Source organism: Tursiops truncatus, chromosome 2 (genome assembly GCF_011762595.2).
Source record: "Tursiops truncatus isolate mTurTru1 chromosome 2, mTurTru1.mat.Y, whole genome shotgun sequence".
Taxonomy (NCBI): Eukaryota; Metazoa; Chordata; class Mammalia; order Artiodactyla; family Delphinidae; genus Tursiops; species Tursiops truncatus.
Genome location: NC_047035.1, coordinates 92,971,540 through 92,984,812, shown reverse-complemented (window position 1 = coordinate 92,984,812; position 13,273 = coordinate 92,971,540). Strand labels below are relative to the sequence as shown.

Genomic DNA, 13,273 nt, shown 5'->3' with positions numbered 1-13,273 from the left:
GCCAAAAAAAAAAAAAAAGTTTCAAGGCCTGAGTCCTATTTTTGGTAAAAAGGAAAGAGAAAAAGGTTAGATATGCGGATACTGGATTAATACTGTTAACCCTACATGTGTGTTGGGTTTTGTTTTTCCAAAACTACATATCTATTTCTTTCAAGCTTTCTATAAATTCAGAGTATATATATGCCTAATTTATGTTCTCTGATTCTAAGCTTTCCTAAAATGTTAATTCTCAAATGTTAAAACAATTATTCTAATATCATTCCTTCCATTTCTAAAGATATGGGTAAAGATTCCTAAGAGGTTTATTGGTGGCCTCTTTTTTTTTTTTTTGTAATTACAGTTACCAGTAGTCATCAGAGTACCAAAGCTGGCCTATTTCTCAGTAATGAGTGTGTGCCTCATGCCAGTTTCAATATTGGGTTTTGGAGACATTATTGTACCAGGTAAGCGGTTGTTTGTAACAATTTGAGTGGAAATATACTGATGGTTTAACATTGTCATATGTATAGTATCAAATGTCAAATGTTAAAAGTTACCTACTCTGTATTAAGTATTTCTGGCTATAGCTAGAGCTGGGATCAGCCACAGAGACAGAGGTGGAGAAAAAGTGTTTTGGGGGGTAGAAGATAAAGCCCAAATAGTAACAACCAAAGTATATTTTCCATGGCTCAAAAAGTGTCTTAGAAGAAGTAACTAGTATCAGTTTGACCTTCTTTCCCAAGAAAGTATATAACAAATCCCCCTTTAAAAGTTGAATTTAATATTACCAAATGTATCATAATAAAATAATAGTTATATTCTAGGAAAAGTGGTTTAGGAATACTAAGCAAGGTCATGACCAAGTGGAAAACATAGTAGAACAACAATAGCTTGTAGGGCACTATAATGCAAAAAAAATACAGCATGTGGTGGAAATTGATCACCTTCTCCTAGCATGTCTTCTCTGACAGTTATTGCAGTTCTGCATTATTTTCCTCACTGGGCTACCTGTAGAATAAAGTTAATCCCAGCCCAGGAATAATATAGTGTAGAAATAATTAATAATGTTTCTCAATCAGCTGAGAGTTTTTCCTTCCTCACTTTTCTTATAGTCTCCTTATGTACTAACTGCCTGTGGCTGGGTAAAGAGTACTGGCTCTTCTGAAAAAGCCCTTTCATTGACATAGTAAAGCTGGATAGAGAAATAAGCAAAAAGTGTTGCCGTGTGAGCTGGATCGCAAAGACCAGTGTAGCAGCTCTCTTAGCTCAGTGAGTCTCCATTCACATAATTGATTAAGTAGGGAAAGCATTCTGTTGAGTAAACTTAAGGTTTCTTGAATATCTTTAAACTTATCCCCAACTTTACCACTCCCACACCATGTGCTATAAAAAGCACATAGCATAGAATTGGTGAAAATAGTGTGATCGTATGTAAATACTGCATTCTTGAAGTAAATGACAAAGGTCACTAACAAATATTTCCCCAAAAAGCAGAGTGTTTTATAATATGTGACTTAATTCTAAAAGCTAAATTCTAATTTGGGAGGATGGATATCACTGTTTTTAATGTATGGAAATGTTGATTAAACAGCAAATATAGTAAAAAATAACAAGGAACTACCAAGAATCGTATTTGATTAATTATGTAAGGACCAAAACTAATTAACTGAAACAACTAATAAAGATAGTAAAATTATTTTCTGATATTTTTAAGCAGTTGAATGTCATTCTTACTGTTTCATAATAGTGTTTAGCAAATAAATACAGTCTGAAATTTCTTCTTTGGAGAGGTTCAACACATTTCTTAAATAGGTAATAAATTTTTTTTTCCTGTACACTTGCATGCTTACAAATTAAACCTTATATTTCATTGCCATTTGAACTCTCTGTATTATAATTCCAAATTATTTTATTCTCCTTGGAAAAGAGATTTCTTTGATCACAATTTGAAATTGTCTTCCTTGATGCTCTTTCAATACATTTTTTTTGATGATACATTTAAAAATTTTTGTCAACACTAGAGACCAAATAGACTAGAGACATATACAGAATATTCCATCCAGCAACAGCAGAATACACGTTTCTGAAGCACACAGGGAACGTTTTCTAGGATAGATCATATGTTAGGCCACAAAACAAATCTTAGCAAATTTAAGAAGATTGAAATCATACCAAGTATATTTTCTGACCACAGTGGAATGAAACTAGAAATCAGTAACAGGAGGATAACTGGAAAATTCACAAACACATGGATATTAACACACACTCCTGAACAACCAGTGGATCAAAGAAAATATTAAAAGAGAAGTAAAAATGTGTTGTGAGACAAATGAAAAGAGAAGCACAACATTTCAAAACTTATGGGATGCAGCAAAAGCAGTTCTAAGAAGTTTACACTGATAAGCATATACATCAAGAAAATAGAAAGATCTCAAATAAACAACCTTTCTTTACACCTACAAGAACTAGAAAAAGAAGAACAAACTAAGCCCAAAGTTAGCAGAATGAAGGAAATAATAAAGATTAGGGCAAAAATAAATAGAGAACAGGAAAATAATAGGAAAGATTAACAAAACCAAGAGTTGAATCTTTAGAAAGATAAACAACATTGACAAAACTCTAGCTAGACTAACCAAGAAAAAAATCAGTAAAGTTATAAATGAAAGAGGAGACATTACAAGTGATACCACAGAAATATTAGAAAAATTTCTCCATGAGATGGAATATTAAGCAGCTAATAAAAATCATATCTTTAAAGACTGTTTGATGGCTTAGGAAAATGTTTAATATATGGTATTAAGTTTAAAAAAATCAGCATGTAAAATTTTGTCCAGAATTTGAGGTAGTTTAATGTTCTAATGATGCAAAAATGAAGGTTAGATACAATACAACATGTTCTGTTGCCATAGTTAACAGTTGAATTTGTATTGCTGTTGTTGTTTTAAGAAAATAATGTAGAGTGTTTTTTTAGGCCTGTTGATTGCATACTGTAGAAGATTTGATGTTCAGGCTGGTTCTTCTATATACTATGTTTCCTCCACAGTTGGTAAGTTTTTGTTTTTTCTTTTTATTATATTGAATTGTACTGTCTGTAGGAAAAGGTCTAAAAATAAAGAGTCCTGGATTCTAGTTCTTCACCATGAATGAATCAGACATATTTTTTCCATCAAAAAGATAATTATACTTTACTACCTATATCACAAGGTTTTGGAGGTTTAAAAAGGAAATTATATGTGAAAGAAAAACTTTAGGTTCTACACATAAAATTCTTATTAAAGCACATGGCACATAAGTAGTCAATAAATTCTATAATACTAGGTTTTTAAAAAATACAGTATAGGGACTTCCCTGGTGGTCCCTATACTGTTAAAGAATCCACCTTCCAATGCAGGGGACATGGGCTCGATCCCTGGTCAGGGAACTAAGATCCCACATGCTGTGGGGCAACTAAGCCTACATGCCACAACAACATGCCACAACTACTGAGCTCACTCACCTCAGAGAGCCTGCTTACAGCAAACTACAGAGCCCACATGCCACAACTACAGAGCCCATGCACCCTGGAGCATGTGTGCCACAACTAGAGAGAGAGAACCCGTACGCCACAGCTAGAGAGAAGCCCGTGTGCTACAACGAAAGATCCTGTGTGCCTCAATGAAGATCCCACGTGCCGCAACTGAGATCTGATGCAGCCAAAAATTAAATAAATAATAAATCTTTAAAAATACGGTACAATAATTACGTATTAATATAAATAAATTTATGGCACAATAACATTTCACCTGGGACAGCAGCGGTAGTTGTCACTCATCCTTTTATTTCTATTATCGAAAACAGACAGGAACAGGCTGTAAGCCAAAAAATACTTTTCTGCTTCTGAACATATCAAATAGATATCTCAAAGTCTGTACACCAAAGTTCTTTATTCTTAGGTAAATGGCCTGCACCAGAGCCATTTAGATACTGTTCTAGCAAGGTTTTCAATTCCACAGTGGAATTAAATCTAGTAAATTAAAAGTGTACATTAGTGGTAGAAAAGGGTGTTGCTAGAAATAGTTACCCTGACAGTAAGAAAGAACAGCTAAGTAAGTGAAAGGATGAAAAAGGGGAAATTATAAAGGAATAAGAAAAGCAGTCTGAGGCCATTAAGTATAGTACTCCCAAAAGGTATGAACATATTAGAGTCCAGCACCAATCAGTGTGATAGAATAAAAGAACTCAATGAAAAGACAGATAATAGGACTGTCAACTCTGCTGTGTAACTTTGGGCAACTCACTTAACTTCACTGGTCCTCCATTGTCTCATCTATAAAGCAAGAATGTGGACTGCATTGTCCATAAAGGCCCTTCTAGCTCCAATATTCTGAGATCCTGTGTTCATAATGAGACCCTCAATCATTAATAAAAGATCAAATGACGTTTGGTGTGCACTTGTTGAAGAAGACCAGGAAGTATATAATCAATATTAGGAAGATTTTTAAAAGCAAACTTTACTACCTAGAGGCACAGATTTTAGTTACCTAAAATGTGGAACAACTCAACATCCTTAACAGTGGCAGATAATTGAGGCTTCCTTGAATTATTATCTTTATCAATGATTAACGATTAGGGTAATTATAATGAAAACACTAACCAGTTTCCAAATTTTTCAAAAGCTCTGTAGAATGTCTCTCCTAACTACTATCTAGGAAAATAATGAAATTATGAAAAGAAGTCATAGGGCAAAAACGTCCTTAGAAGTATTCGAAAACCAGTACTTTAGTGACAGAGTTAAAATCCACCTTTGATAGCATATAGAAATTGCTGATACTTGATATTATTTTTGCAGCCTATGCCGTCGGTATGATACTTACATTTGTTGTTCTGGTGCTGATGAAAAAGGGGCAACCTGCTCTCCTCTATTTAGTACCTTGCACACTTATTACTGCCTCAGTTGTTGCTTGGAGACGTAAGGAAATGAAAAAGTTCTGGAAAGGTAGCGGCTATCAGGTATGTGCTTATATCTTGGTTACCAAGTTATCTTATGACACTGCCTAACTTTGGATGGGAACTGCTTGTATATGTCAAAGCTTTTACATGCCAAAAAGTTGCCTTGAATTTGTCAGGATGTCCTAAGTTTTTTCCACTACTACCCTCTTACTATTCACCTGTTGCATCATCAGTTCTCATCCCCACTGCAATCTGATGCCAGAATTCTGGTGACTCAAGATAAAACTACCAAGAAGCATGGGAGGGCATCAGGGAAAACCAAAACGGCATTTCAACATGAGTTTTCAAAATCCACACAAAAGTCGCCTTCATGAAAGATAAAACCCTTGTTTAAGTAATAAATTTTGATACTGACATTAGCTATTTATAGTAAGAGTCCTGAGATTTTGCAGATAAAAAGTACTCTCTCCAGCATCTAAATGGGCCTAACGAAGTGAAAGAGGGCACTCATTTCAGATTTTTTTTTTTTTTTTCCGGTACGCGGGCCTCTTACTGCTGCGGCCTCTCCCGTTGCAGAGCACAGGCTCCAGATGCACAGGCCCAGCGGCCATGGCCCACAGGCCCAGCCGCTCTGCGGCATGTGGGATCCTCCCGAACCCATGTCCCCTGCATCGGCAGGCGGACCCCCAACCACTGCGCCACCAGGGAAGCCCCTCAGATTTAAATTGATCAAGATTAACCTTTCTGTAAAATTCCTAGAACAGAGAATATCAGATACCAGAATCTATCATGTTTGAGTTATTTCTTCATTGAAGTTAAACCCCTTTCTTCTTTTCCTAAATGTTCTTGGTATTCCTGTAAAGTTTGTTTGTTTGCTTCGAAATTAAAGAGGGTTGGGAAACCCTTACCTGTTGAGGTCATGGTCATGACATTGATCCCTTCATGAGGCAGTTAGCTCTTCTTTGCCCTATTACAACAAACTACCCTCTGTCATCCACCCTCATGCATGCATGTCAGTGATCACATGAACAAAAATAGAGATACTTTGGGTAGATGGCTGCAATTCTGTTAGTAGATAAACAGTTCAAAGTTCATATCCACCTTGTGGTTGGTTTTTTTTTTTTTTTTGCGGTACTCAGGCCTCTCACTGTTGTGGCCTCTCCCGTTGCGGAGCACAGGCTCCGGACGCGCAGGCTCAGTGGCCATGGCTCACGGGCCCAGCCACTCCACGGCATGTGGGATCTTCCCGGAGTGGGGCACGAACCTGTGTCCCCTGCATCGGCAGGCGGAATCTCAACCACTGCGCCACCAGGGAAGCCCTGTAGTGTCATCTTTATTTAACAAGAGGTGATTAGCACATTAAGTTAGACTACTATAATTGAAAAAAGCACCAGCTTAGAATTCTTTGGGTTAAGTCTTATAATTTCTTTGAGATTAGGATAAATACCTGCCTTTCCTACCTCACAATGCCATTGTCTCAACTTGTATTTATACACATAGAATTAGTTTATGGCCACAAGGTCCTTGACTAAACTAGTAAGACAGCTTGTAACTCCCATAAAGAGGACACCCACATGGAATGTTTTATAGATTTTGAAAAGTAAAAGTATGTCCTACAACACATACTCTAATACTTGTTTTGTTTTGTTTTGTTTTGTTTTTAATATTTATTTATTTATTTGGTTGGTTGCTCCAGGTCTTAGTTGTGGCAGGCAGGTTCCTTAGTTGCAGCACGTGGGCTCCTTAGTTGTGACTCATGGGCTCCTTAATTGTGGCATGCAAACTCTTAGTTGTGGCATGCATGTGGGATCTAGTTACCTGACCAGGGATCGAACCTGTGCCCTCTGCGTTGGGAGCACGGAGTCTTAACCACTGTGCCACCAGGGAAGTCCCTAATACTAGTTTTTGAAAGTCACATCCCAAGAAGTGCTCTTTGTCATCATGTTTTAAAAATAGTTTTCTATTTCTTCACTTAGCAAATGTTTATTGAGCAGTTCTATTGAGCCAGGTACTGTTGTATGTGCTGTTGATAAAAGATGAACAAGTTAGAAGCAGGCCTACTCTCATGGCCTCTTGAAAGTTAGAATCTAGTGGAGGATACAAATAGAGTCACTAACAATAAAGTGTGATGAATGTTAGTTATGGCAGGTGCCATGAAAACTAGAAGTGGGACACCCAGTGCTTATGGTTTTGAGACAGTCAAAGGTGATTTGAGGAAGGGAAGCTTCTTAAAGAATGTTAAGTTTATGGGACTTCCCTGTTGGTGCAGTGGTTAAGAATCCGCCTGCCAATGCAGGGGACAAGGGTTCAAGCCCTGGTCCGGGAAGATGCCACATGCCACAGAGCGACTAAGCCTGTGCGCCACGACTACTGAGCCTGCGCTCTAGAGCCCGCGACCCACAACTACTGAGTCCACGTGCTGCAACTACTGAATCCCGCATGCCTGTGCTCTGCAACAAGAGAAGCCACCACAATGAGAAGCCTGCTCACTGCCACAAAGAGTAGCCCCCACTGGCCACAACTAGAGAAAGCCCGTGCACAGCAACAAAGACCCAACACAGCCAAAAAGAAAAAAAAAGAATGTTAAGTTTATGTTGAGACTTTAAGACTGAGCCATGTTTTCCATATTGAGAGAACCATAACTTCAAAGGCTTGGAGGGGGCTTCCCTGGTGGCACAGTGGTTGAGAGCCTGCCTGTCAGTGCAGGGGACACGGGTTTGTGCCCCGGTCCAGGAAGATCCCACATGCCTCAGAGTGGCTAGGCCCGTGAGCCATGGCCGCTGAGCCTGTGCATCCGGGGCCTGTGCTCCTCAATGGGAGAGGCCACAGCAGTGAGAGGCCCGTGTAGTGCAAAAAAAAAAAAAAAAAAAAGGCTTGGAGGGAAGAGCATTGACAGATTTAGGAACGAAATGAAGTTTAGGATGGCTATCCTATTGAGTAAGAATAGGGGAGCAGTAGGAGATGAAAACTGGAGAAGGAAGCAAGGGAAAGAATCTGTAGGGTCTTGTAAGCCACGTTCAAGGGCTTGGACTCTATCCTAAGAATATTGGAGACCATTTTAAGAGTTTTAAGAAATCTAGAAAATGGATTGGAGGAGGGAGCAAAACTTGAGGTAGCTATTACAATTAGAAGCAGTGGTAGCCAGAGTTAGAAAGGTAGTGAGATTGAGAGAAGAGAACAAGGTCAAGAGAAATTTAGAGGCATAATTAATGTGATCTGGTGATAGATTCAGTGTAGGGAGAGGAAGTGGAGTCCAAGATTTTTGACTTGGGTAGCTGAGTGGGTGGATGGTGACACCACTCACTGAGATTAAGAAGGGCAACAGATTTGAGAGATAAGATGATGATTCAATGTTGGACATTTCAGAATACCTATGGGACTACCAGGAAAAGAGAAGTAAGCAGTTGAATAAACATCTCCTGATATGCAGGAGACAGGCCTAGCTAGAGACAGAAATTTGGGAGTGTCACTAGCATACTCCATGAGTGAGAATGTAGAGGGAGAAGAAAAGGCTCAGGACAGAACTGTGGCCAAGAGGTTTCTCCTTTTAGGGGCACTTATCTTATTAACTGATTATGAGGCAAATCAGGACAAAGAGGATGAGCAACATGGGGAAACTTTGTTTAGGGTTAAAGTTTAAATTTGGGACAGTTAATGAGAGCACATGGTACTATCTTACAGAATTAAGTATGTTTGTTGTTATTTTCATCACCAGCATTTTATTTTTACTTGTAAAATTTTCCTTCCCCTTTAATGCAGCTTTAAGGGTCGGGTGGTTTATTATAGCACCTTTCTCTCTCCATGCTTTTTATTGAGGAGAATGGGGACGGTAGGTAAGAATGGACTTCAACCAAGGGATGCATTTATATTCCCTATGAATAAGTGCTCTGCCCTGGACCATTCAAGTTTCATTCTTAACAATTGTGACCTTGAAAGAAATGATGATTCTGATTCACAACAGCTACATATAAAGTTAAAGATCATTGCAGCTGGACACAAAGCCATAGTAAATAGTTACAGAAGGATGGTCTCCAGGGCCTTCACTCTAAGACAGAGACAGTAAATAAGACAGTTGATTGTAGGAAAATCCATCTTAAAGTGTCAAAAAATAAGACAATTTTGGTAATACACTTCTCACTTTTGTAGTGTGGTATCATAATTTTATTACATAAGACATTCAGAATATAAAATACCACATAGTAATAAAAAGCATGGAGTCTGGTGCCAGACTGCCTAAGTTTGAATTCTGATTTTGTTAATTATTAGCCATGTGACCTCAGGCAAGTTACTTAGCTTCTCGGTGCCTCAGTTTCCTCCAATGTAAGATGGGATAATAATCAACCTGCTTCAGAATGTTGCTGTAATAGACGCAAATTGCTTAGTACAGTACCTGGCACGTTGTTAGCACTATAAATGTATTTGCTATTATTATTTGTAGGAATTGAGTTTTCTTGTTTTGGTTTATTTGTTGGTTTGGTGGTTATTTTTCAATTCATTAACTGATTTCTACTTTCCTGGTTTGGATATTAAAACTTTGGGTCTTTGTTAAATCTGTTTCCTTTTAACTTATTTGTAAAAGGCCATCAGAAGCCTCAGAGAAAAGATTTTGTTAAACATGGTCATTTTCCCACAGAAAATATTAAGCATGGACATTTCCTGAAATTTTAGGCAAGCTAGTTGCAGAATATTATAAACTGCTGCCAGGAGAGAGTCTGTTTTTCAAAAAAACTAGCCTTTTTAAAAGTTATAGAATGTAATGCCTTCTGTTAATGTGAAAAAGAAAATCTCTCATTCCTTTTGTCCAACCTTTAAAGTCCAACTTAATTTAGCTCAAATGTTGTCATTTGTGGAAGACAGTATATTATAGCTTTGGCATCAGTTCTGGCAAATTATTTAATCTCTGAAGACTCCTCGTTCATAAAATGAGGTTGGACTTACAGGGAGGTAGGAGAATCTAATCTATAGAGGTAGGTTAGCCCAAAGCTTAGTGAGGCAAGTGGATGTTGAAATCAGATAAGGCTAGCAGAGGCTTTGGAAGTAGAACAGGGAACCTCAACAAGCCTGGGAAAATAAAGGGAGACTAGGTATGGACTTAGTGTAGGAGAGGCCTGAGAATCAGCCCTGAAGACAACCCTCAGGCCATTACTGGTTCATCTCTTTGGCTAACAGTATAATAATCCTTTCCCTCTTCTCCCCCTACCTCCAGTATCTCTTTCCAGAATATCCCTTATATAACTCCCAACTCAAAATCTACCTTCTCCAAGCAGATATCCAAGAGTTCTCCAATTGAAATCAGGTTCACCTTTCCCCATATTTTCTTTAGACTTTGACTTTAAATACTTATTGACACCTGCCTTGTAGTGTAGATATTTGTGTATGCTTCCCTCACTTAAGTTATTAGCTCCTAGGTGTTAGGAACCCACAGTGCTGATAACAGTGTTTTTATACACTGTAAATTCTCAGTCTATGTTATTGAAATTCTTCATGCAAAGCAATTATAATGTTCAGTCCTTAAGGCACTGACCTTTAATCACTTCTGTGTATGTGTGTAAACTTCTGGGTTGTGTTTAAGCAACCTTCATAAAATTACCAAAAATGTTAATAAGGTATTGTAAAAGTGTGGCACTTTTGAAACATTAAACTAGACATATCTCTACAGTCTTTATATATAACCATTTTATGCAAGTACCAAAAGTTTTTGCTACTGTTTTGAAAAAAAAATCAAATGTAAAGCAAATAATATAAATTAAAATCAGAATCTAACAGCACATTTGTTTATGCTGTTATCATTTGATTCATTCTAATTCCTGATATTAGCATTGAGTGTAAGAGTAGCAGAAAGCAGGATTTTTCCACTGGAGATTTTTAAAAGTCATGGGTAGCCCTGATAGCCTTTTTATACTGTTTTCAAAGGGCAAATTATACCTTGTTTTTTGCTGAAACTTAGAGACTTCATAGAGATACTTCAGTATTATACTTGGAGTCATTCAGCCCTTCCATGAATTTCTCTAATCAAAAAAGTAAAGTTTCCTATAGGATTTCATTAAATGATACTATTTCGGAAATCTTAATTGTATATTCTTTTCTGTACCTCAAAGCTACTTACACTATATTTTTTATGAACTATTTTTCTGGAGTGCTTTAAGAGCTACAATATTCAGTTTCCCTTATTTTATAATGAGTGTAGAGAAAGTTAAGGTGTTTTTTCTCTAAGGAGAAAAATTAAGCGGTGACATAATTACTTTGGCATATAGAACAATTAATAGAAATCATCCTTTGGGGAGAATTTTTTTTGTTTCTAATCCTAAATCAGTGGAGTTAGATTTATGCAGCAACCTCCAATGGGCTGTTTTACTCTGGGTGGGAAGTAAGTTTTCAGTTTGTGAAGATCCAGTAAACAGTGGGTTTGTCTCTGTTAAATGTCACTAGTGCTTCTAATTATTTTTAGAAGTCACAAGCTGTAACTGACAAGTCAGAATACAGAAATACTTAGAACAACTTTGCTGTACTATCAACAACTCTCCAGTTCCTGCACTTTAATGAGCATTTTATTAGGCTATTTCTGGAGATTGGTTCAGAGCTATCAGTAATGCCAGGTTAGTCGACCCAGTTTCAGAGAACATCTTTTCTAAATTGACCTTGCCTATTTACAAATATTAAGAAAAAAATTTACATGAATTTTCTGGTTAATTTTATTATCTATGTTAATTTTTGTTGTGTTTTTAAAATCCTGTTTCAAGTTTGCTCTTTATTTCTCTGTCTTGTTTTTTTTTTGAAAAGTCAGTAAAGAAAAGTAAATACAGAGTAGAGATGTCACTTCTCAATAGGTTGATTTTGCAACTTTTTTTCTTTTTAACTAATATATTTCTATATTTAGAGATTAGATTACAGTACCAATGAGGTACCAGAGGATTAGGAAAGAAGAGGCACATTATAACTTAGAGTTATGTAGGCTATTATTTCATTAGGTTATAGTTACCAGGATCAGCAGGTCTTGGGGAAGAAAGAGGGTTTTTCCCCAACATCCATTCTGCAGTTCTCTGTCCCCACAGCTCCAGCCTCTTACACTGGAGTGTCTATAGAAAAAGAGGGAGGCTAAATATATCTTATGTGCTTCTTCTTTCCCTCTCTCGTTTAAATTGTGACTAAAATCAGCTCTTCAACAACTTCGTCTTTTTGTTACTTATCTTGATTTGGCTTTTATGCGCCACCCCCCCCCCCCCCCACTGACCTGCTGCAGAAGCGCTATGAATATGCAACTACATTAATCTAGGGGATATCTTTTGCAAATAGAGGACCTCAAAACTGATTGTTTAGGGGCTTGAAATGACTCAGAGTATCAGCAGGTTTGGGTTTTATAAGGTGTCTCCGTCACTTGAGACAGTTGTCAGCTGAAAGCCTCAGCTCATGTTTGTATTCTTCTTTGTCTGGCATGTCCAGAGACCCCATTTGAAAATTAATGCTCTCTCTGCTTCCTCTTCCAAAAAACACTAAAGCTTTTAGAATCAGTTTATAAAAATGGGAACATTTATCTTGCTTGTCTTCTACTTCTTAGTAAAGGAGAAGGGAAAAACTACATCACAATACTTAAATTTAATCACCAATCTAAAAATCTTTGCCAATCTTCAGAAAGACATTAAGTACTTTTTCTTTTCCTATTTTTTTTATAGGTCACACTTTATTTTTTTAAATTAATTAATTTTTGGCTGCATTGGGTCGTTGCTGCACGTGGGCTTTCTCTAGTTGCGGCGAGCAGGGGCTACTCTTCGTTGTGGTGTGCGGGCTTCTCATTGCAGTGGCTTCTCTTTGTTGCGGAGCACGGTCTCTTGGTGCACAGGCTTCAGTAGTTACAGCTCGTGGGCTCAGTAGTTGTGGTACGTGGGCTCAGTAGTTGTGGCTCATGGGCTCTAGAGTGCAGGCTCAGTAGTTGTGGTGCACAGGCTTAGTTGCTCTGTGGCACGTGGGATCTTCCTGGACCAGGGCTCGAACCTGTGTCCCCTGCATTGGTAGGTGGATTCTTAACCACTGCATCACCAGGGAAGTCCCTTTTTTCCTATTTTTAATTAGTTTTATCTGAAGAACAGGGTAAAAACACTGAAAACATTTAAGTGTTTCTTCCTTCATTCCCAAACATGTAAAGATTTTTATGAGAATATGGGAGGAACTGAAGTGATCATTTGAGAGAAGTTCAACTGGTAATTCCCCTAAAATAGTCTATGGCAAGTATATTCTTGTTTTTGTTTTCAGATATCATTTGACTTTAATTTCTTTGCTCTTAGTAGAAATTTTTGTCATACAGTCTTTTTAATATTTCATGTATCATTTTTAAATGATCCTAAGGTCAATTCAAGGTGTCAACCAGGTT

General features: G+C 37.5%; 1 protein-coding gene across 2 annotated transcripts in view; it reads left to right on the top strand.

Moving 5' to 3' along the window:
• SPPL2A (signal peptide peptidase like 2A) overlaps positions 1 to 13,273 on the top strand; it is a 49,473-nt gene that overhangs the window by 33,363 nt on the left and 2,837 nt on the right. For both annotated transcript variants that reach the window (XM_073800995.1, XM_019929435.3), the window contains 3 exons: positions 341 to 443; positions 2,951 to 3,025; positions 4,808 to 4,968. In XM_073800995.1, coding sequence (XP_073657096.1) covers positions 341 to 443; positions 2,951 to 3,025; positions 4,808 to 4,968 — 339 coding nt within the window. The remainder of the gene's footprint in view (positions 1 to 340; positions 444 to 2,950; positions 3,026 to 4,807; positions 4,969 to 13,273) is intronic.